We start from the raw sequence: 24,365 nt of genomic DNA on the forward strand, positions 1-24,365 counted from the left end.
GAAGAAAAACAAGATCATATGCCAGGAAGATGCTGCTAGAATTCTGGCAAATAGAAAGCAATTACTGTAAATGTCACCTTAACATTTCTGTGTAATAACATACTTCTCTTTAGCCCAAACTGTTAAAAAGTCAGCTTTAAAATATAGTCCAGACTGAAGTAATTAAGTCCCATTTCTCTCCCTCTCTCTCAATCGTTCTTTCCTCTGGAGAGTTGGGCATCTTTAGGGCTCCATGGTTCCCATCACTGTTCTCAAAATAATGTGGCTCACAGCGAGGAGGGCTGGGAAGGAGGACAGCAGGGAGCAGAGTGCAGTGGCTGGAAGTGCAGCCTCTGCAGACAGGGCTGGATTCAGTCCCCAGACTACTACGTCTCACCTGCACTGAGGCACCAGCCACATACTACTCAGTGATGACTCAGCCTGATTTTTCTCATTTATAAAATAAGGAAGAGCATATCTTACTGTGTTGGTGGGCAGAGTGGATAAGATAATGCACAGAAGACTTAGCACGGTGCCTGGTGGAAATCAGCTATTATAAAGACCCCTACTTACAATTATTCACTGGATGAGTTAATTAATACACATGAAAGACTCAGAAGAGTGCCTGCCACAAAGCGAGCCCTTAGTGACAATAAGAGCTGTCACATGCAAAGACTTACTATATGCCAGGCACTGTTCCAAGTACTTTCTATATGTTAGCTTATTAAATCTTACACCAGGGCTAGGGGACAGGCATTACTTCCCTTCAATCATTCATTCATTCATCTAAGATTTATCAACTGCTTTCTGCCCAGTTCCCTGTGCAAGGCAGAGGGAAGAGAGCAGGGAGCAAGTAGTGTCTGTCTTTGTGGCGTTTATAAACCAGTGGATGGAGACAGGGAAGTGGAATCACGTATGTGATAATTTCAGATGGCAACAACTCCTCCGAGGAATGTGAGATGAGAGTGTCTTCAGGGGATTGGATGGTTTGGGGAGGCAGGACCAAGCTTGGAATGGGCAGAGGATAGCTCGGCCTGGCTGGAGTGCCAGGAGCAGAGGGGAGAGTGAGATGAATGGCAGTGTTTGATCTGTCCTGCATGGGATTAGATGTAAAAGGTCTGCAAAAAGCTGGTTCATTGAATAAATAGTTGGAAGAAAGCTGGATTGAAAAGAAGTTTGGAAGCCACTGATGTTAAGAAAGCTTTGCCATGTAAGGAATAAGGAGTCCCAGGTTCTGGCCTAAATCGCTGGGCTTCTCTGGTCTCACCCCATGAACAGTGATAGCACCTACAATGGCTACTTCCTCTCCCAAGTGCTTGTAGATCAGTTAAAGGGGCGGGGGGGGGGGGGGTTCCAGGTGAGTGAGCCCATGGGAGTGCAGAGTACATGAGCGGCTATACTCTGGCCAAGGAAGCTCTGTGATACAGATACAGGACACAGAGGCAAACTCTGGGCAAGTGTGATCATCTAGTGTCCCAAAGCAACTGGAGGGAAGAGGCCCTTAGGACGGATGGGATTTGCTCTTTTAGATCACTGGCTAGATGATTCTCTCCTGGGCTTAGACAAAAAAAGAAAGTATTAAGTCCAGGCTACACAGAACACCAGGAATCAGGCATAAGGTGTTAAGTAGGTTTTCTGTGAGAGATAAGCTGGGAATTTGGCTCTCAAATTCACATTGTCAAACTATGCCTACACTTAAGTGAAAGGAATGGGGTAGATGATTAGAATAAATTAGGTAAATGTTCAGAATACACACTCTTAAGATAAATCGTTGAGACAGGTTTTGAAAGATTATCTGGGGTTGTGCTGCGTGTGTGTGTGTGTGTGTGTGTGTGTGTAAGTGTAAGAATTATAGCCTAAGTGATTCAAAGGAAGTCACATAATTCTGAGGCTTCTCATTATCCCCCTTGTTTCAGAGTTTAAGAAACTAAGGCCCAGAGAGGTTATTAACAGCAAAGTCAAGTCAGCTGCATTTTGAAAACTTCACATGGTAAAATCATTATTTAAAAAAGGTCAAAGAGGTTTCTTCATGTTACTTTCTCAAGAGATGGGCAGACCCAAACTTTATCAGCTTGGGTCCCGGAACCACTTAGAACAGCGCGGTCAGTGATAAGCGAGGGGAGCGCTACGTGAGCTGTCTAAGTGTGCCTGTCCATTAGCGAGCCTCAGGAGATTAGAACAGTGTCTTTCTCACATTTTTTGTGTGCCTCCATCCTCCTGCTCACTATTAAAAGGACAGGAGCTGAGGGCCAAGTTGTGTTCTAAAAGCTAAAAGACACAACTGATAGTAGTTTAGCTGTAATATAGGGCCTTTTCTTTCCCTGGCTTGGAGTGAGAATTGCTCTTTTTTGCCTCCACGTATGTTCATGGTCTTTAACCAAAGGCTTCCTTGTCATAATTATTAATCATTGGAACTACAATTTTCCGAGGTGGGTACCAGCTTTCCAAGCCACTGCCATCACAGCTCTATCATATTCAAGGCAGCATTCCTACAGTTGTAATGGACATATTCTTTAGGAGGACATGGGCAAGAGGGGAGATCACCTCCAAATCCAAGTTTCCAGTCTTCCTACCATGCTTCAATTCACGTGCTTTGACCCTGTTCTGCGAGATCTTCTTCCCACCCTCTCTTTTATCGGGAATTTCCAACCCATGCTCAGCACCCAGTAGAATGCATCCAATCAGAACAGTCCAGACTCTTCCACCACCAGAGAAGATGTAAAGTCCTGGTGAGGCTTTGGTCAGAGGAACTGACCCAAGTCTTTCCTGCCAGGAGGAAGTTGGGGCGTTCCTGCTTACCCTGGTAATTTGGATATTGTTCAGCTGCTGCTGCCAGTGTAGAATTGTCTCCATTCGGTACACCCACATGTTGATGTTTCCGACCAGCACAGACTTGCCGACTCTCTGGACCAGTGTACATAAGGACGTGTAGAGGGTCTGGAGGAGTTCCCTTATTAGTCTGATGTTTTGCTGGTCTTCAAGGACTTGAATGGGGAAGAAAAAAAGTATTACCAGTTATGATACTGGAACACTGTATATTTTCTAAGTGGGCCTTTCTTCTCGATTCTGCTCATGTTACGTGGGTACTGCCTCCAGGGATGTGGTTTTCTTTCTCACTGTTATTTATTCTACACTTGGCCAAGCTTCCACACTTGAGGTTACTGGGTAGAGTTTCCATTATCTAGGTCCCTCTTTGTTCTCTTCTCCCCAGTTTTTGACAAAGACTCTTTCTCTCTTTGTTATTTCACCAGCACCAATGGCTCACCTGATCTGAAAGCAGGTTCTTTAGCCCAGCAGTGATGTGTTGTTTCGGTGGTCAGCAGTCAGGAATGTGAGTTCTGATTCTGTCTGCCTGAGTCTTTGGATGATCATGGATAAATTACTCTTTCTATGGACCTCAGTTTTCCCATATGCACAATGAATCAAATGAGCCAAAGACCTAAAGGTCCTTCTAGGGCATATAGTCTATGAGTCTGTTCTACCTTGTACATAGCTCGATTTTCTAGGAATTTGGAATCCAGAGGCTTGGTAGCCAAGGTTGAGACATGTGCCCACACTGAGAAGTCTGAGAGACTTATGGCAGGGTAAATGGATGCTCCTGATAAAAGGATGGGAAGGTGACTGTCTCTCCCTTCATCATGAGCATGAGCGGCACTCCTTTCTGAACTAGAGTTTGGCACCCTTGAAACGCATCTGGAGTTACTCATTTCCATCCACTCACTCTTCCTTAAAGCAGACACGTCTACTCTTTTGGAATATCCATCTGCCCATCCCCATCTCTATAAAAAGGGGAGAGGGAGAGAGAAAGCACGCGAGAGAGCTAGCTCACCTTTCAGTACCACTTTTTCCAAAATGTTCATGAAGTTCTTTTGGGCAATGCCACTCAGGGATGTGAGCTGTGACTTTGCTATCAGTTCCAACAGCTGTGGATAAAAATAGAAGTTGCCAGGCTTAGAACACAGAGACATTTTTCTCCTCTAATCTTTGCTTTTGAGTCACATGACATGCAGATACAGACCGACGAGGAGACATAGATAGCAGGCGGTCCCACAGTGCAATAAAAAGCAGATGCTCAAAGTGAAAGACAAATGGGGGTAACTCAAACCCCAGGAATCAGGCTGAATATTTAATTGTTTTTTTTTTCTTTTAAATATAAAGAGTTTGGCTTCAGCCAGGGTGAATTCATTCTGCTTGGCCTACTTCAGCAAGTGAAGCCGAGGACTCTGAAGGGAACAAAGCCTCCTATGACCTGTAAATGTTTGAGCTCTACAGAATCACTCCCAGCAGAAATTTTTCTACCCCTACTTGAACTTCTTCCCCACAGGCACCAACTGTTCTCAAGGTACATTAGAGTTCATGGTCAGCAAGACACGTGTTTTCCAAGGAAGGGGCAAATCTTATCCAGAAATCTCCTGCCCATGCAGCGTTCAGTAAAAATGTCTGTTAATTAGAATATTCCACTGCACTTAATCTTCCTGTAGAAAGAGACCAATCACAGGAAGAGAGAGGAATTCAGGGTTGTAGAGTACATATACCTATTTTTACTTAGAGACTAGGAGCCTCTGTGACTATGGGCCAGTTACTAAATTTCTTGGTGCCCCAGTTTCTTCACCTGTACTAATAATACTCAGAGTCCCCAAGACAGTTGAGAGCTCTGAATGAGGGAATGCTCAAAAAGCCCAGTGCCTGGCCCAAATTACGTGAAAAATAAAGGTCAGTGTGTTTGCTGAAGGAGTGTGTCCTAATCCCACTACACCATTTATTGCCAAGCAAAAAGAAAGAAAGGTAATAATTTAAGTTGGTGTGTCCTTAGTCCAGTCTTTCTAGCAAAGTTCTTTACAGATGTGGTAACATTAAAAAAGGAAAAAGATCTATTAAACATTGTATTGTTGAAAAATGAAACTTGACTGGAAGATGGCATCTCAGAGATCAAGGAGATCAACCCACTTAACAGATGAGGAAAATGAGGCTCAAGAGACTAAGCCTGCCAACTTACACCCATGACAGGACTCAGCAGAGACCTCAATACACTTCATGCTTTCACAGAGTTATCAAATAAAAGAGGTTGATGTAAGGTGACAATAATTTTACCAGGGCCCAGCAGGCCCCCAACTGAAACTAGCTGGCCTTAGCCTTAGAACCAAGACCTCTCCTTTACATTAAAGCTTGAATGTCTGTTTCTCAGAAATTTTTCCAGGGAGTTTCATCAACTTGGCCAGGCCCCAGCTCCACTTCGCTTCAGGTCGGTAAACACCGAGTATGACGCTGTGCCTGCACACTGGCATCAAGGCTGAGGGAACTAGCAAAGTGACATTCTAAAAATTGGGTTGCAGAGGAGAACTGAAACTTTTGGATCAAAGCCCTAAGCAATTCAAAGAACCTCTGCTTCCAAAGCATTTGTTTAAACCTTCTGTCCTCCTGGAGCCCCTTAGGAGCCTGTCAAACCACATACAGATTTTTAATTTCCTGAACATAATTTTACTCTAAGAAAAAAAAAAAAAAAGCTAAACAAAACACCCTGAAACTTTTTCCTGCCTGGCTTATGTATCTCTCACACATGCAAGGAGAAGGAGATGAAGAAAGGTTGAGGCTGCTTTGTTGAGATTACTACTGGTGATCCAATGTTGGAAGCCAGGAGCTGACCCAACCGAGGACCCACAAAGAGAGGCAAGAAGTCAGTACATTTGTAGAGGCCACATTCACGGGCAATGACCACACTAGATGACCTCTGCTTGCCTGGTTTAGCTCTGTCACCAACTGGCACGTGACAGTCAAGAGAGGAGTGACAAATGGCACAAAGGGACTGACCAAACCTTTCGTTTATCTCCCTGACCAACAACAACCAGATTCAGAAAGCCAACCGGATGGTCTATTAATACCCTGTGCCTCACATGACCAGCATGAAGCAAGATGAAAGAAAACAAAGCCTTGAGTCGCTCTCGGAAGGGCAGTTGGCTTGTGCACTGTGACTCATCATGGGGTGGGAGAAGGGCGGGCAGCGCTCTGCCTGAAATCCATCCAAAACCCAGATTCCATGTGACTACCCTCCTTGAGGGCGGCATCGTTAATCTTGTTGAAAAAATGCACCAATCACAAAGAGAAGAAAACTCTCAAGGCTGTGACTGTGTATTTGAGGGAAAACAAAAAGCCCTTTGGTTTGATTGAGATGATGTTTGACGAGGCAGGAGGAAGGCAGCAGCAAAAATTTCTCAATTGACTGCAGAATGACAGGTCAGCCACCCTACGTTTAACCCTATCTCAAGAGAAAGTCCCTTCTTTCACTGCCAGGCGGTGGTGGGGTCAGGAGGAAAAAAAAAACCTGGAACTGAAGGAGACCCAGCTTCTCTAGTCAGGTGACCTTTACAACTCCCCTTTTTTTTTTGAGTGCCCACTGTCCTAGCATTGTGGTAGGTGACATGGATATGACAGTAAAGACACATGATGGCTAGACTCATGGTGTTTACTGTTAGTCAGTGGTCCTTTCTGTTAGTCACTTAACCTCTCAAACTCCAGTTTCTTCATTTCTAAAATGGAACTAAAAAGACTACCTATTTCACAGGGTTGTTAGGAGAATCAAAGAGATAAATATGTAAAAACCCACTCTAAATACCAAATATAAGGCATTATTATTATAGTATTTCATCCTCTTCTAGACCCCAGTCTTTTAGTGAAGTTTACAGCTGATATCAAGGTTTAGCAAGCTTTCTATAAAGGGCCAGATAATAGATACTTTGGGCTTTGTGAGCCATATGCTCTTTGTCACAACTATTCAATTACTCAAGTCAGCAGTTGTAATGCAAAACAGCCTTAGACAATATGTAAATGAATAAATGTGGCTGTTTTTCAATAAAGCTTTATTCACAAAAACAGGTGAGGGGCCAGACTTGGTTTTTAGGCTATAGTTTACCAACTATAATATGATATAATATAAATTATAATATAAAGTTTTATATATCTGTATCTATCACTAGAATTTAAGAGTAAAGGCTTCAGAGCCAAACTTCCTGCATCAGTTTCCCCATCTGTAAAATATGCATAATGATAGGATCCACATCAGAGTTGCAATGAAGATTGACTGTGTTCATAAAGCATTCATAGCAGTGTCTGGTACAAAGAATATACTCAAATTATTATAATTAGTTTTTATCGTAATACAGAGACTATTAGTATGTAAAATTACTGCTAAGGAGGGCATAGTGAATTAGTAAAGTACAGCTGGGTTAAAGATCTTTAGAATCCCTGTATTTCAGTTTTATCATTGCCAACCAAATGCTTCAATGGTTTCAAATTTTAATATTCCTTTCTGTCGTTTTTATTATGTTTGTGATACATTTAATAGCTCCCTGTTGATGAGAATTAAAGTTGATACATTTTATGACTTACAAAATTGCATCTACTATGTGGTCTTATTTTGCTAACATTAATGGGGGTTTCCTACATACCAGTGACTGCACTAAGCACTTCCATGTACGATCTGATCTTGCTTAGTCTTCAATGGTAAGCTGGTGAGTTGGGTTCTCCATTTGATAAAAGAGGACACTGTGGCTCAGAGAATTTAAATACCTAAAGTCACACTAGCAGTAAGTGGTAGAGCAAGGACTTGTGCCCATTTGTGTCTTAACAGAGAACATGTATTTTGATCACTTAAAGACTTCAGCTTTTCAGGGTCAATCAAATTTGCACCTAGGGCCAAACTTTAAAACTAGTGGCAATATCATGTATTGCTCTCTTCTGGGAGACAGAGTCTGAAGTTCTGTATCAGGATTACATTGTGACAGGTAATCAGTTTTTACCAGGGAGGGAGAAATAATCCCCAGAAAGTGTTAATAACTGGGCTGGGGCAGTTGCTTTGGGCAAACCATTTAGTTCTACTTTCCACATCGGCAGAACTCTGCGGGACCCCAAACCAGTGGATAGTATCATTTGGAACTACTGGTCAAAGAGGACGGAATTAATTAAATTTACTTCTGTGTTAAGAGAGCTGTGTGCCTAGGGGAGCAGGACTTTATCTTGCAATTTATTTCCAAGATGACTTAGACAACAAGAGAGCAGAAGAAAATGTCTTGTTTGGAAATAGCTGTTTCTTTTCTGCTGGGCAAATTTTAGCCCAGGTGCCAGTAATTTGTGGCTGTGCTGAGGAGGAGGAGGGGGAGGAGGGGGCGCTCTCAGGCTCCTCCTGAATTCCACGGTATGACTGCCGCGTGGGCAGGCTGGCTATCCGGCGTGATCTGCAGTGACTAGTCGTGCAGTAACAGGAATGGTTCTGGGCTACCAGAGGAAGGGATGGTGGTCACCGCATGCAGAAACCACATCCTGCCCTTCAGTTTTGGCTCATGCTACTTTTGGAGATATCGAGGAGGACAAAAATCGAGCTTCAAGCAAGATCTCAGAGCAAACCTTGGAGCAGATCCAACCATGGTTTGCAGTGGTGTGTGGAACACAAATGGGCAGAAGCGAGATTTCTCTCCTCTCTCACTTTACCACAGAAAGAGCAGGTCTCTTCTCTCCTCTTCATCAGAGCATATGTACTTTACAAACACGAGCTCACGTCACTTCTCTGCTTGTAACCCTCAAACAGCTTCCCTTTGCATTTTGAGAAGAATCTAAACTCCTTTCCTTGACCAGTAAGGTCCTCCTTGATCTGGCCTGTGCCCCTTCTCAGCGTCCTTTTACTGTTTTTTGGAATCGAGGAGTGTTGTGGCTGCAAGCTGTAGTTGTACCTGGGCAAGAGTATCCCTAAGTCCCTCCTCTGTAGGTGAGGCAGGTCATGGTGATCAGATGACACAATCACAGTTGGTGGCAGAGGGGCTGGGCGGTCAGGCTGGAAGTCCTAAGGGGTCTGGGCCCAGACTGAGGTTTTAGGAGCAAAATCACATAGAATGCACACACATCATAGATACCTTCCAGGGAGACAAGCAGCTGAGACTTAGAGGGATGCTAAACAATTAGGGCTTCGGAGGCATCAACAGAAGCAGTAGTAGCTGCCCTGACTATTTGTTTGAGACAAAACCACATGGAGGTTAACCATAAGGCTGTTGCTCAAAGCATATCTTGCATAGACTATTAACATAATTTATCTCTAAGTTTTCTCATCTCCCATGACAGTGGGCCTTCTAGTTTGTATTATAGATCTGATGGAGAAACATGCCTCATGCTTATCAGAGTCAGGAAAGAAACTCTCACATGCTCAGTACCCAAGCCAGGTGCCTAGGGAAGATTTTGTCTTTTGCAGGAAACCCTTGGTTGCATCAGGCAGTGCCTCTGCTTGTACTGAGCGCCACGTACTTTCAAGACCCATATTTATCCAGTGGATAACACAGATTAAAAACCTGGAAGGTTTTGTCCTGACTTTGAGCTTGGACGCTGACAGGTTGGAAGAGGGAACATTTCAGCTACATTAATAATCTTCAGGCATGTCAAGATTGGGTAAATATTATTTGCAAGGGAAACATCTCTCTAACGGAGGGCGTTAGAATCCTAAGAAGGAGGGCCAAGTTTACACAAATTAATTGTATTCTCATCAGAGAGAAACTTGCCCTGTCTTCTATCCATCCCAGATATTTTTGAACTTGTAATGGTGCCCTGCTCCCTGCTGCCTCAGTCTGAGCAGCTCTGTTTGCCTCAGCACTCCTGCTTAAATTGGGCTTCCCATCTACTCCAGCACTCCCTCACCTCCGCCCTAGGATTCCATGAGGCTGGATGTCACATCACCCTGGGTCCCCGGCCCACCAGCAACTCCCCGCCACTCCTGTTCTTTCTCATCTCCAGATTCCTGCTCATGCCACTTGTCCCTGTGGGGCTTGCTACTTGCTTGCCTCTTTCTACTTGCCAAATCCTGGCCATCCTTCAAGGAAGGAGGCTCATTCTTCAATCTCAGGCTCTACCTCTTCCAAGAAGCTGTCTCTAATACGCCCTCGTCCAGTCTCCTGGACAGGGCCAAAACCCAATTTGCCACTATAGTCATTTCAACCTTGTCCCCTCAGAGTGGCTCTGACAAGCAAGGGCCAGGTCTTTGCTGATTCTCAAGTGGCTTTGGCAATACTAGGTAAATGTCAGACGTTTCATCCAGAAATACCTGTTTAGGAATTTGAAAGCATTCACCTGAGGCAGTCTGTGATCTCTGGGGACCTAGCAGGACAATGCTGTCAATTTGAGGGGCCTTCTGATCCTAGCTCACAGATACTGTAAACAAACCTCTGTTTTACCCTCAGCTAGAGCACTTAGACTATAGTGTCAAATGCTCTCAGAACTCACCTCCTCGAATGGGAGGAAAGTCTACTGAATTGGCATTTAAACTCAGCTCACAGACAAAGGCTTAAAAGCCTCAAAGAGAGAGAGAGAGAGAGAGAGAGAGAGAGACTCAAATAAGCAATCTACACACACACACAGAAATAATATAATCCCGAAACATATGGGAAAATATTCAAATTCAATCATAATGGGATATGTAAACTAAAACAACACTAAATGCAGCATAAGATCCTGGATTGGAACCTGGAACAGAAAAAGCACTCAGAAAAATAAAGTGAGATTAAAAAATAAACAAAAACCACCTCAGCTCACCTGTCCAACTTATCCTATCCCCTTGGATAGTAAGCACCTAACTTAAACCTAGAAACTAGACATAATTTTTATATAAAATATATTTCCAGGCCCATGGTGGGATAAGGTTTAGATTCTGAGTCCTTGAGAAAAGCTCTGATCCTGTGGTCTCCAAAGTGGGACTGGGGAGGCAAACAGGCAGAAAAACCATAAAACGCCAATCTCTCCATTTTATTTCATCTCTATTATTCCTATCATTTTTCTATTTGTGTGTTTTCTAATGCCTGTAATGAGAATCTGAAAGATGAGGACGTTAATAGCAACAATGATTCTCATCAAGTGCTTACCATGTACCAGGCACTGCTGAAAAGCACTTAAGTTTTAATTCTCTGAGCAACATGACGGGACATATACCATTGTTAGCACCTTTTATAGGGAGGTGATTCACACATGACTTTATGAACGTAGAGAAATTGAAAGTACATGCTTACACCATTTGTTTAGGAGTCCAGGGTCAAAATACCACTGTTCTGGGCTCTTGGCCATCCCTCATTTTCTCAGGTGCTCCCCACGTGTGTGGGTACCCTCCTGCTTCTGCACATACCCCATTATTTCTGCAGGCACCCCTGCTTTCTCAGGTAGCTCCCTACTTCTCTGTATGCTTCCTCCACTTCTTAGGGCATACCCTCATGTCTTTGGGTACCCAGATATTGCAGGATCTGCTTGCCTGAATGCTTGTTATAACTGAAAGCCATGAAATCTAACAGACACAGACTTTCTCCTATAAAATCACTGGCAGCCTAATCAACACTCACTGAAGGATCCCACCCTGTGCCCTCTAATGTTAATACCCTGCAGTGGATTCTCATAATTCCCAACCGTTTCTGTGAAACTTTCTCAAATAGGCTCACAGCTCTGTTCTTTTGACTTTGTTGTCTTTGGGGTGACTGGCCTCCTTCCCTCCATCCCACCTTCTGTGTCCCAATGGAAAAAGAACCCCCGGTTTTAGGACCCAGGTGGCAGGGACCACCTTCCATACGAGGAAGGCACCGAATCTGTGCAATGCCAAATTAATTCAAGGTCACTGTGGCCAAGGAACCTAGTGAAGGGGCCAGGCTTCTCAGGCACATCACGACCCACCAGGGGGTTGGCAACAGCACGCCCTTAATTTAAGGCATTGGGTTTGAATTTGAGTCATAGTGCCATATTTCAGCCTTTTCCTTGCCAAACCGCCAGTCAACTTAAACTAAAACATGTTTTTGGAAAAGACTTTTAGGGGTGGTAGGAATGCAGTAACTTGCTGGAAACATTCAAATGGTCTTAGGGTGGTAATGCAGAAAAAAATAAGAATGTGCCTTGGTTTAGGCTGTGATGTTCTTTTTTGCTGCAGAGGGCTAGGGAATGGGGTTGCAAGTATTGGCTTGTCCTTTCTGATCTGCTAGCACATATGGGTCACATTGTTCCAATCAGGAAGTGGTTCTCAAGGTTCTCTAGGACCTTGCTGGTCTGGAGGTGGCATCTACAGCCCATGGAGAGAGCTGGAAGACCAGGTCAAAGGTCACCCTGGCCTTAAAGCATCAAAATCCTCTCCTGCCAGTATGCCTCATTGTATCTTGCTTAAAAACACAGCATGCAAAATATGGCATTTGGGCTCCCAATAGTGTTTTTTTTTTTTTTTTCCCCAATAGTTTTTTGAGCCGGTTCTCAAACTTGAAAACACAGGGATCACCTGATGGACAAATTTAGGTAGCAATGTGTGGCCACTACCTTGAACTAATTAAACTGGATGCTCTAGAGGTGGGTTTCTATAGACCAACAAGCTTTGCAGGTACTTCTAAGGTGCAGCCAGTTCAAATGTGAACCAGTGGGTCATAGCAGGCTTGCTTCAGAGAGCCATGAGGTGGTGTGTGGTCTTCAAAGCCCTCTCCTGGTTTACTGGAGACCTACTTTCTTCACTGGTCTCTCTCTGTGCCCTGGCTGATTTAATCAGCACTCACCTCCTTGTGGTGACCAAGGGCCAACCCCACACCAGCCCAGCCTCTGGAATCCTCGCCAGCTCCCCAGGGGAATTTCCAAAATGTGTTGGTCTTGAGGCATGGTGTAAACTGATTTTTTTTTTTTGTAAACTGATTTTTAAAATGACCTTTCATAAATGGGTAAGTTGTTGCCTCTAAAGATTTTAAGTCTTCTTAAATCCCATAGTTAAAATTGTATTTAAGCCATTGGGGGTATGTAGAGAATGAAGTGAAGGCAGTACGTATAATCTGAAGCCTATTAAAATAAGATACAAATGTTCTATGAAAACCTTTCCAGTTTATATTCAAAATTTTTTATTCCAAAAATTCCACAAAATCTTCATACTTACTGATAAAAGTTATAAAATTCAGAGATAGCGGTGTTAGCCCTCTCTTATTCCCTCTGCATTGTCTGTTTCTGAAGATGATAGCCAGGATGAATACAGCACATTTTTTAAAAATGTACTTGGCTTTAAAGAGATTAAAAGGCTTTTTTTTTTAAGGCCTTCAAAGTTGGTTCAGTTGTTCACTGGACCAAGGTATCACTTTAGTACTAAATTAAGAAACTGTTAGGTGGAAGTTGTAAGATGGGAAGGCATACTGGCAAGCTACTTTGCAAAGTTGGCTTGAGGATAAGAATATCTGAGATGTGCATGGGGTCCGTTAGAAGAAAACCCTCAAAACGCAGCGCCTATCATTAAAATGTTTTAAGCTCTTTATAAAAATAACATTATTTCTCAAATTATAGAGGATTCTAACAGTGAGGGGGAAAAAAAGATTGTTCTTTCCAAAATAGAAATATTTTCCACTATTGCTGAACCTGACAACTCGGAAAGCAGTTTAGCAGTTTCTCTAACTTAAATATTCTATAAGAAAAGTCCTCATATTTTACAATTAGATACTATCAGATCCAAGCTCTCTATGCTGGGTCTTTATCAAGTGCAAAATTTCCTTTTTTTTTTTTTTTAAGGGAAAAACATTTATCAACTGGCCTGAGAAGGCATATTAGGAAGAATTAGTAATAATTTTGGTTAGTAGGTGATAATAAGTATTAGTAGCTGACTCTGAATAACAGATTCTGGTTTGCAGGGTATCTCCACATAGAATACATTACTGATAGACAGCTACCCTGTGAGGTTGTTCTAAGTCCTAATACAAGGGGCAGCGGAGTCTGAGAAGCTGAAATAGCTGGAGAGTAGTGGAGCTGCGCCTGACCTTGGACCATTGTTCCTTTGATCCTCTGCATCTGAGAGTAAGGACTCTGAGACTGACCCGGTTTCAGATTCCGATTCTATTGCTTATGTAGCTTTGTGACCTTGGACAAGTCATTTTACCTTGTTGTACTGCCATCTATTTAAACAGATCATCAAAGTACCCACACAAGGTCAACGAAAGGATAAAGGGGAATACATGTAATTACACAAAAAATAGATTTTTGCTATTAGGACCTTGTTCCTGTGCTTTATTTCTTGTGAAAGGAAAAACAGGTAGGAAGGAGAGCCATCTAAAAACTGACCCTTTAGCTGATTAGTTTGTAATTAAGACATCAGAACTGAGTGTCCTCCTCTGACACCTAGGACATGGAAACTATTCATATTCTTAGCAACAGAGTTTCCAGCTCTTGCTGGGCCTGTCTCCAACCAGCCTGGGCTGGGTTGCAGGCCACAGCGATCTCTCTGAAGTGGCACAGTCATCCTGAATGACACAAACATTTCATCAAGAAGGCCTCTTATTTTCATCCCTTTTGGATTGGAGTAAGGGCTCAGCTGAGAGCTGACAGGTCTGCTCATGTGGTCACAGGCTCAGCCTGGAGCTCCTAACCTGCAAGGAGGCCTGGGTATCAGGTCAGTTGGGACGGCCAGGCCTGCATCTGCCCAGATGACAGGTGAATGATCCAGGCCTCAAGGGGGCTTGAATGTCATCGTTCTGGCTGGGCCGTGGCAATCATCTGACTCAGTGACCCAGCGCTGTGAAGCACAACAACCCAAGAAAAAGAAAATAAAAACCCAACCAACCAACACCCCTCGTGGGTAAATTCCCGCTTACTTCTGAGCTGAAAACCCAAAGAGCTGCCACCTCCCCAGGAGGAGAGGGAGACACAGACATTCTGACCATGGACAGAAATGCACAAGAGAGTCAAGGGGGAAAAAACAACAATAAATCAATTAAAAAGGATCACGGACTTGAACAGCTTGGTTAGACTCATTTTCTTGACTACGTCTATCGTGACTATTTCACTAAAGCTCATTAAAATTTTTTTTTTCTTCCCAACATAGGGTTTCAAATGGAAAGCAACTGGCCCAAACAGGTAGTTTCAAGCTTTAGGTGACTAGGTGAATGCGAGACCCAATAGGTCATCACGTGAGGTGCAAGGGAGTCATGGGAAAGAAGCATGGGCAAGTGCTCTGAACTCCTCTGGTTTTGTAGCCTCAACCAAGAATGCCTTGGGGTCACCTAGAGTCCGCTAGCACGACAAGGAGGAGGACAATGAGAACAATCAGAGGTACAGAAGGTTTTTAAAACAATCCATGGTGGTTTTCAGATTGCTTATGACTGAGTTCTCCCTTGCTAAGGTTGCTGCCAGAGCTCTTGGTGCCTGCAGTGTGGTCCCATTTATCCATGGTGGAGAGTGGGGGGTGGGGGTGTGTGGGTGCTCACATGAGATAGGATTATGGCCATTCCTGTCTGTCACAGCCAAGCTCAGGGACACATCCTAATGGGATGAATGTAAGGACCTGAAGTAGGCCTGGAGAGAGGGGAGGGGAGAAGTCTGTTTTCTGCTCTGTTCCAAATTCCTAGAGTCCTAAGAAGTTATTTGGGGGGCAGGGGCAGGAAACTACCTCAAGACAACCTGAAAGACAATTCAGCTGAGACTCTGGTAACCTACAGAAACTTACCCGCACAACGTAGTTAAATCTCCTGGAATCCAGAATGGCAGTTGAGAAGTCCAGCCTGTTGAAGGCTTCCCCCAAAGTGCAATATCCATGGCGCTGGACATGAAAACAGGGGGTGCAGAGGTCATTCTCCAGAACAATCCACCTGGACTCTACTGACGAGACTGGATGGCTGTCATAGGGAACCTGTGGCCATCTGTTGCTTTCCTGTGCCATGATAAGCACTTTCTGGGAACCCCCTGCGAGCCACAAAGATGCGCAGTGTAGACAGCAGCTGCTCTAGTCAGTGACTCACATGTTAAACACCCCTCTTCATGATTTGTACCACTTGAGCCCTTGTACAAACTTGAATGGGGAAATCATAAGTAGTTGCTGATCAAGGAAAGGTCAGGAGGGGATCCCTGGATGGCGCAGCGGTTTGGCACCTGCCTTTGGCCCAGGGCGCGATCCTGGAGACCCGGGATCGAATCCCACATCAGGCTCCCGGTGCATGGAGCCTGCTTCTCCCTCTGCCTGTGTCTCTGCCTCTCTCTCTCTCTCTCTCTCTGTGTGACTATCATAAATAAATAAAAATTTTAAGAAAAAAAAAAAAAAAAAAGGAAAGGTCAGGAGTTGGGATGTACTATGGGAAGAGAATTAGACTTCCTTGTGTCAACTGTGCCTGCCACCTTGCCTCGTATCTTTAGTGCTTTTCTCGTTGTGATCATCAGAAGCATTTATAAGGCTTCATGAGGAAGCAAAAAGAAGTTTTGATCCTTTACCCATGAACACACGAGTAACTGGGAGCAGAGAGTCCTGATTCTGTCCCAACTCCAAGTATCTGGGTAGTCCTGGGTATGTCCTTGACCCCCCGCAGGGCCACAACCCACATAGGGATGTACATATTCATCAAGGTCCCTGACAGAGAAATTCTAGCCTCTACCATACTGCTTTGTATCCCAGCTCTCTGAGCAGATGCCTGTGTAGAGAGAGAATGTATGTAAAAAGGTTTTATGAAGTGCCACGCAAATGTAATAATTAGTGTCTTGTCCCCTGTGCAGGCACTGAAACTTCTGCAGTATTTAGGGATTAGCTCTTCTAGGGCTAAAACTTCACAAAGTTGGAGTCTGAAGCTATCTCAGAATCAAAGAGAGGCACTGTTCAGGGGGAGGGGTCAGTGCTTTACAATAATACATCTGAGATGGGCATATTAATCTTTATAAAGCTCTTTTACATACAGAATCTCACCGAATGACTAGGGAGTCCACTTAGTGACTTTTGCTTATCACTCACTCTGTAGCCCTAAATTCTGATGGTTGGGTAGGTGGTGGCTGCTTGCCACCACCACCAGCACCCAAGATGACAGCCACGATTTGAAATAATATTCTTGCCTAATTTTCCTCCCTACCCTGTTGGGAGAGGCATAAAGCTAAGAGATATTCTTTAATAAACAGATGGATGCTTACCTCTTTAGTACTTCCTTTGTGAACATAGATCCATTTTTCTTGGTGGAAATCTACACAGGCAAAAAAATAAATAAAAATTTAAAACAAATCCCCCCACAGCTTTAAAATGTGCAACATGCTCCGATTTTTAAACTTGCTTCTTTTTCATGTATTTCAAAGTGTAAAATGTTTTGACAAAAAAGACAAAGACTCTATTGACAATCTAAGAGATGCAAATGCCTAATTTCTGCAGTGTATACATACATACTGGAGTTATAGCTTACTTGGTCTGAAGTGCTCCAAGTCTTTGATCATCAGATTTAGTAGACCAAAGCTCCAAATTGAAAAAAAAAAAAATCAAATACCCAAATAGAAGTTTGTTTTAAATGCCAAGCCTATAACTACTACAAGGCCATAAAAAATAGAAATAAAGCAGATAACAGGAAGAAATCATGTTGTACAGGTAGATTAAACTAAAGATCTGTAATTCCTGCTTATTAATAGAACTTGATACTCTTACATTCGGCATCTAGAGATGTAATAGTATTTACACAAGGAAAGAGGGAGAAACAAATCTATTTCCAAAGCCTCAAAGCCCAGTGCCAAATAAAAGCACATGCTGGCACTGATTCAGCTGACCATATCACTGGATAATAACTAAATTAACTACATCAAATACAAGTGACAAGCAGAAGAAAAACACCCCAACTACCAACTGACTTATAAACAAGACCATAAAGAACGCGTTAATCTTGCTTGTAAAATGCACAGCCAGTCCTCTGAGTGCAAAGAGCCCAGTAACCTCTGTCAATGACACAGTAAACATTAAAGCAGATGTCTAACATTCGAGGTCGGATTTTTCTTTTTCCCCCTCAAAGAACCAATCCTAACGATCCTCAAGCAGCTTTTCTTCTAAGTTCAAAAACAAATGGCTTACACTGAGTTTTGGTTTTGCTATTCAGCATGTCCTTCTTTCTCTTCTTGGCTGCAACGTCATAGTTCAGGCTGTTGAAAAGATTCTCCTTGTTGTATACTTCCTTGTTGCAGTAACTAGGGATAACAGAAGAGGGGATGAGCTGTGACAGCTATACTTTAATCAGAGTGGTTTCTATAAATAGCTTACTGGGTTATAAAACACAAACATACATTTTCACAAACAAAACAGTAAACCCCCCTGAAACGAAGTCTATTCGGGCACAGGCCTCCCTCTTTGGGGATGAGATATTATCACATCTCTGTGGAAGGCAGGGATGGGGGCTTCTGCGTCTTTTGAAATCCCAACAGTGCCTGCCATTGTGTTTGACACACAGCTCTGCACCGTTTTAACTCGGGGCAATGCTGGGCACTACAATATTACTTTAAGCAAAAATGATGACTGCAGGGGGAGGGAGAGGGATGGTTACTGGTATCACTATAGTACACAATGCCTTCATTTTGCAAAAGCATCCACCCTAAGCTGTTTTCTAAAATAACCCCCAGCTTTATGGAGATATAATTCACATACCATACAATCCACCCATTTAAAGCGTACCCGAGGTGCTTTTAACTAGCATGCTTCTATCATGCCTTTAAAATAGGATATTTGCCAAAATCTGACTTACACACTATTTCTAAGGGATGTTTAATGCACAGTGCTAATTGTTTAGGTTTTATAGAATTCCGTGACTAACACTAAGTGTCATGCTGCGAGGTGAAGACCCTTCTTCCTAAATGACACTGGCTGGATTCACAGTTTGTACATTTAGAACAGCCGAAAAGAGAACTGCCCAATTCACAGGTCACTGCAGGGTTCCCGGGTTCAGCTTGGGTCAAGTGCATATTTCCGTTCTGATAGTTCAGATAGGCTGAACTATCATTTCAGGGGACTGATTCTATCCTATTCCACCACGTGACTTTAAAGCAAATCTCTGAAGTGCTTCCATAGAAGAGATGCTGGAGATATATTGAGGTATAGTGAGCAGATTCCCCAAACCCCATGGGTCTGGATGTGCAAGGCAGGATTTATAATGCCCACTGGTAAAACGTACATTAGGGGCTTTTTCTTATATCACCAATATATCAGAGTCCTTTAATTTTGGGGGTTCCTCCACTGAATTTAAAATGTGATTTGCTTTGTATCTCTTTCTGACATACATCTGTTTGGTAATATGGGATACACCTGCACTTCTCCATGCCACGGACATTATGTAAATGGTAAAAGAGAAAACAGGGTTTACAACAATTTCCAGTATCTGGTTGTTGCACGAGTCTCTCAAACAGCACTTCAATAAGTATCCTGCTACCTAAATGCTTATACAAGACATTACCAACAATATACTCAGTGTTTCTGGGCCCACAGGGATGAGCTGGATGGATAATCATTTGTTAATCTGCCCTAACAAGACCATATTTAATACCATTTATTGAGTTTCCTAGTATCTATAGCCTTCATCTAATCATTTGGGGGAAACAGGATATTTTTAGGTTTCACAGAGATTACTGCAGAAAGGCTCTCTCTTAGAGACAGTTTCTTAAGTAAGCCAAGGGTGAATGTTTGGGCCAGGCTTCGTGTCACCCAGGAGCATGTGCTTGTCTACTTGTACCACTATCGTGTACAGAACCGCTGACCAGCCCGTTATCTGCTCCCAGGTCAGCAGGAAAGCCGGACAGTACTAAGGGAGAGATGAACTCTGAGTCCTTAGAGCCAACAAGAAATTTTAATCAAAGTTGAGAACAGAAAAAGATGGAAGGGCACTTGACTGGTCCATGATACACCGAGGCTAAAGACAGCTTTAGAAAGCAAGGTTAGGACCTTTTGCATGTAAAAAGGCCACATGAAGGCTCATTTTTAAAGAAAACACACTCCTGGCACCATGAACGAAGGCCTAGAGTCCAAATTCCACCAGCAGAGAGCCATAAAGTGAAGCAGTCTTATTCTCTTTAATCACACATTTGAGATTCAGCGGAAAGTTTTCGGAGGCTGGGCCATAGATCGTGGCCATTCCCCAGAAATCTTAAAGATTTACAGTTTATCTTACTCTCTTCTAATTGAGAACATTACTCAAAGGAATCTGAGTACCTGCCTTCCTTATAGAAATGACGATTAATAATCTGCCTTAAGCCCAAGTGACTCATTTCCAGGTAGCTTAAGAAGAATTTGACATCACTGATGATGTTCTTTGACTGAAGAATGTAGAAAAGCCTCAACCAAAGACAAAACCTGCACTTTTCTCTTGGTGATTAGGTTGTGGCCTCCAGAGGTAGGGCCTGGAAGCAAGGACTGTAAGATTTGTGTTGCCAGCGTATATGCTTTCTGCCAAGCAAGAATATATTCAGTTAGAGGCTATTTTGAGAGTTCAGTTATGTCCATTTCAAGGAAATGCAAAGCTGACTGAAAATCACAACTGAAAATTTTAACAAGAAAAGCCACCACCATTTAGGAACCATGGCATTTAATTTTTCTTAAAGGCTCCATTTCTTCATTAAATTTGATAATAGCCACTACAGTTGCTATTTCATGGTCAATTTTGACTAATCTTGATTTATAAAGGCGCAGGCCTAGAATAAGAGAAAAGACCTCTCCCAGCCCTATTCTATCTATCAACATGCACATACCAAGATACTGAAACACAACTTTAGAAAAGGTAGAAAGATTTCAGAATTAAGACCTTTTGGGCAGAGGAGATAAAAAGGATGGAAGGGAGAAAGAGAGATCTATTTCTCATTTTGTTTGCAATAACAGGTCATTTAAGAAAGCTGTGGCCTGCTCCAAAGGGCTTAGTTGTAGAGTAAGGCCAGTGAGATTTCTGTGCTAATTTGCTCCAATACATGGCCAAATTGTCAAACTCCCTGGGCTAGTGCCCGGATTGTTCTGGTAAAACCATCAACCTCATATATGAAGCTCATGTGGCTTCCTTGCACATGGTATACACTCATAAAAAATCTGAACTATTATTTTTATCTCCTGTACTACTCATCTAGGGTACTCAGGTAAACTTCCTGCTTCCTGGTTCAGCCTCAGCTATACTGGAAAGCAACACTGGAGATTCCAACTGCAGAACTGTAGATTTGGGGAAGAGTGGCCTGAGGCTCACATCACTGGGATTATTCATCCTGGGGGTGGGTGAGGCAGAGGGGCTGTTGGTGATAGGGGCTTGGAGGTGTCTCCTCCACCGCATCCTTGAAGCATCCTTGGACTACCCCAAATTCACACCAAGCTCTTTCCTCGAATTTTTCATCTGCCCACCAAATTTAAATTTGTCTTCCGTCTTATGCTGTTTCCACCTTTTAACAAGGGGTACTGCTTTAAGCGCATCCTACATTCTGCCATGATCTCTGTTCAGGCATGTAGGCATGTAGCATCCCAGCATGTAGCTGGGATGGGCTTTGCACCATTCTGCTGTTGGAGGGAGACAGAGACAGTGGCCAGCAGAGTCCAGAGAAGGTGTGCTGTGCAGACATGCTGTGGTCAACACTAAACACTGTTCCCAGTTTGGAACACACCAAAGGCACCCTTCATTCCCCCACTCTTGCTCAGACGCTGACAGAATGGTACATGGGATTAGAGAAGAGTACCATGCCTCTGTAGTCCTCTGTTTCATTACTCATTCCTTCCTCTTTTGAAAGGGTCTGCCTTTTGTTTTCTCCTAACAGGAGAGGCATTCAACTTCACCTGTGCAGTTGGGCCTTCAGCCCAAACCTTACATCACAGAGAAATATCACCAAGGCTAAAAACAGTGGGGATATTTGAGACTACAAACCTAGGTCTCAGAAGGCCAACTGCTTTTAAGAAGTTGGCAGACTTCTCATGCTAAGTAGGGAAGGGATTGTTTACAATTGGTGGAGGAAAAAAAAAAAAAAAACCTCCACAAACAAACAGCCAGCTGCTTTGCTAGGAGCTACCAAATGATTCCTAAACTCTGACTCATTCCAGAACCACAGGTGGTCACTATATTGATCACCATTTGTGATAAGGTGGCAGTGCCACAGCTCTGGCTCAGAAGGCAGGAAATGGGAGAAAAGAAAGGAGGCTCATGAAGGGAATAGAGGGGTGTGAAGCTACCGGACCCCAGCCTAGGTTAAACTTTTACAGTATGTTAAAACCATCTTCAGGTCTCCTATACTATAGCAAGAGAGGCACCACTATTCGCTTCTCAAGGGGAGTGATACCGGGTTATCTCCTGGAGTAGATACAGTGTGAATATTTATTTGAACCAGAGGCTCTGTATTTTGAATCCTCTCCTTCAGAGCCCAGTGGTCTGTATCCTACTGAATAGCATCCTATAATTATATTTGGGTGAGCCACTGTGACACCATTCAGCAGATCATTGCTGTATCTCTGCAGAAAGCATCTGAACTGTTGCACAGAAATACAGTACCAAACTCTCAGATTGTCATTCCTTAGGAAAGAGGAGGCTGGAAGGAAGCTTCTAGTCTAAGGAGAAAAATTTAGGCAGAATTGGTAATTTGCATCCCTAAAAGGGAAGAGTCTAGTGACAGCAGTTGGTCATTTTTCTATAAGTAAGTTATCTGATTTTCCATAAATAAGATTCCTCATTTGCTCCCCAAACTCCACAGGCACTGCCTCGAAGTATCTTTCACATAAGAGTTATATATGCTCTCATTTTTCCTGACAGACCCCCCCCCCTCAGGATTAAATCCTTTTAGGTTTGTTGTTGTTTGTTTTTTCATTGGAAGACTAAAGGAGTTTAATGCTTTACAAATCACAGACAGCTGGTGGGGGGGGGGGCCTGGAGGTCAAGCTATCAAAATAACCACACTTTCTTGATAATTTCCGTAAAATTGAGTGCCAGAGGCTCATCCAAAAAAAAAAAAAAAAAATCACTGGTAAATCTCAATAAGCACAAGCCTGGTCCAGTCACAGACATCACCGAAATCAATTTAAGGGCTCTGGTCGCCAGTGGTTTTGACCAAAGGCTTCACAAAAAGGCACCCACGGATGACTGGGCTGCACTGATCTCCCCTGGGCCCACTGTCATTGCTCTTCTCACCTGTGCCACATGGCAGGGGTCTGGAAGTCGGCTGTTGGGACCCGGGACTGACCGATTCCACACCAGTGAACTTACTAGACAGCGAGCAGTCGGGTGTTCCTAACCAAGCGGAGTCCCGGATCGAGCGGAACTCGGATTTTTCCACCAGACTGACGGAGCTCAGGTGGGACCTCCCGTGAGCCAAGCGGGCTTTTTGCAGTTGATGTGCATCCCTGGAATTTATTTCGGCCCGGACTCCGACCGAAAGGGCCGCCGGGGAAACAGGTGCAAACGCTTCGTCCTTCCCGCAGCGGCAGCTTGAGGGTTGCGGTGCCGCCTCCCTTCCCTCCCCGCCGCGCGGCACCCCGAGTCGGTACCCAGATCCCGCAAGCCCGCCCCGCAAGCGCGGGTGCCCCGGGGACCGCCCGGCCGCCCCCTCCGCGGTCGCCCGTGCGTGGGGAGAGCCTGGAGGCGCTGGCCCCGGGTCCCGCGTCGCCCGCTGTGCCCACGCGCTGGGGTGCCCGAGCCCCGCCGCCCCAGGCGCGCACCCACTCGCCCGCGCCCCCGCACAGCAAGCTGCGCGGCCCGTGCCCTTAAGGCGGGGGCCCCCGAACTTGTGCGCTTAAGGTCGGACGTTTGCGGACAAGATCCGCGCTCGTCGTCGGATGCTCCGAGCGACGCGGGTTGTGCCCGCTGGGAGTCGCTGACCTTGACCAGGAGAAACCAAATTCCCCGAATCCCCGGCTCTGGTGACCTCTGCAGAAACCCGGTCAACTGCACCCCGCCCGTGCACCCCGCACCCCACCTCTCGGCCCGGGGCCCCCTCCTCATCCTGGTGCAGTCCCGCCGCCCCCCGCGCCCCCCACCAGCCCGGCTCCGTCTGGGGGTCGGTGGCGGATGCACTCACCTGCCGAGGTCGCTCACGAAGCCGCCGCTCTTCTCGTCCAGGAAGCGCTTCCAGCCGTCGGCCGTCTTCACCCAGCTCTGCCCGGGGGACCGCCAGTCCTGCCCGAGGAACGGCATGGCACCGAGGCCACGGGACCGGCCGGGCGGGCGGGCGGAGGGGCCGCGCGGCTGGGCCGCCTCGGGGCGGGGGCTGGGGGCCGGCCGCGGGGCGCTGCGGGGCCGGGGCGCTGCGGGGTCTGGGCGCTGCGAGGTCGGGGCGCGGGGCCGGGGCGCTGCGGAGTCTGGGCGCTGCGGGGCCGGGGCGCTGCGAGGTCGGGGCGCTGCGGAGCCGGGGCGCTGCGGGGTCGGGGCGCTGCGGGGTCGGGGCGCTGCGGGGCCGGGGCGCTGCGAGGTCGGGGCGCGGGGCGCGGGGCTGGCCGGAGTGCTGCGCCGCGGTGGCGGCCGCGCTATTTATCCCGGGCCGCGGGCCCCGGCCCTTTGTTGCCGGAAGAGCCGCCTGCTCGCAGCCCGGCCCCCCCGCGCGAGCCCACGTGGCTTTGTTTATGGGCTCGGCTTGTTTTCCGAGGCGCCCGCGGCTCCCGCTCCCCGGGCTGTTGCACAACCGCGCGCCGGTGGAAACTTGAAGCGGCGCTGAGC

General features: G+C 45.1%; 1 protein-coding gene across 1 annotated transcript in view; it reads right to left on the reverse strand.

Annotated features, from left to right (window-relative positions):
* FBXO32 (F-box protein 32) overlaps nt 1–23,878 on the reverse strand; it is a 33,717-nt gene extending 9,839 nt beyond the window's left edge. The window contains exons 1-6 of the mRNA XM_038555443.1: nt 23,731–23,878; nt 17,792–17,904; nt 16,876–16,925; nt 15,434–15,526; nt 3,809–3,902; nt 2,779–2,963 (exon numbers count right to left, since the gene is read on the reverse strand). Coding sequence (XP_038411371.1) covers nt 2,779–2,963; nt 3,809–3,902; nt 15,434–15,526; nt 16,876–16,925; nt 17,792–17,904; nt 23,731–23,846 — 651 coding nt within the window. The 5' untranslated portion in view covers nt 23,847–23,878. The remainder of the gene's footprint in view (nt 1–2,778; nt 2,964–3,808; nt 3,903–15,433; nt 15,527–16,875; nt 16,926–17,791; nt 17,905–23,730) is intronic.
* Nucleotides 23,879–24,365: the final 487 nt, after the last annotated feature.

Source organism: Canis lupus, chromosome 13 (assembly GCF_011100685.1).
Source record: "Canis lupus familiaris isolate Mischka breed German Shepherd chromosome 13, alternate assembly UU_Cfam_GSD_1.0, whole genome shotgun sequence".
NCBI classification, from domain to species: domain Eukaryota; kingdom Metazoa; phylum Chordata; class Mammalia; order Carnivora; family Canidae; genus Canis; species Canis lupus.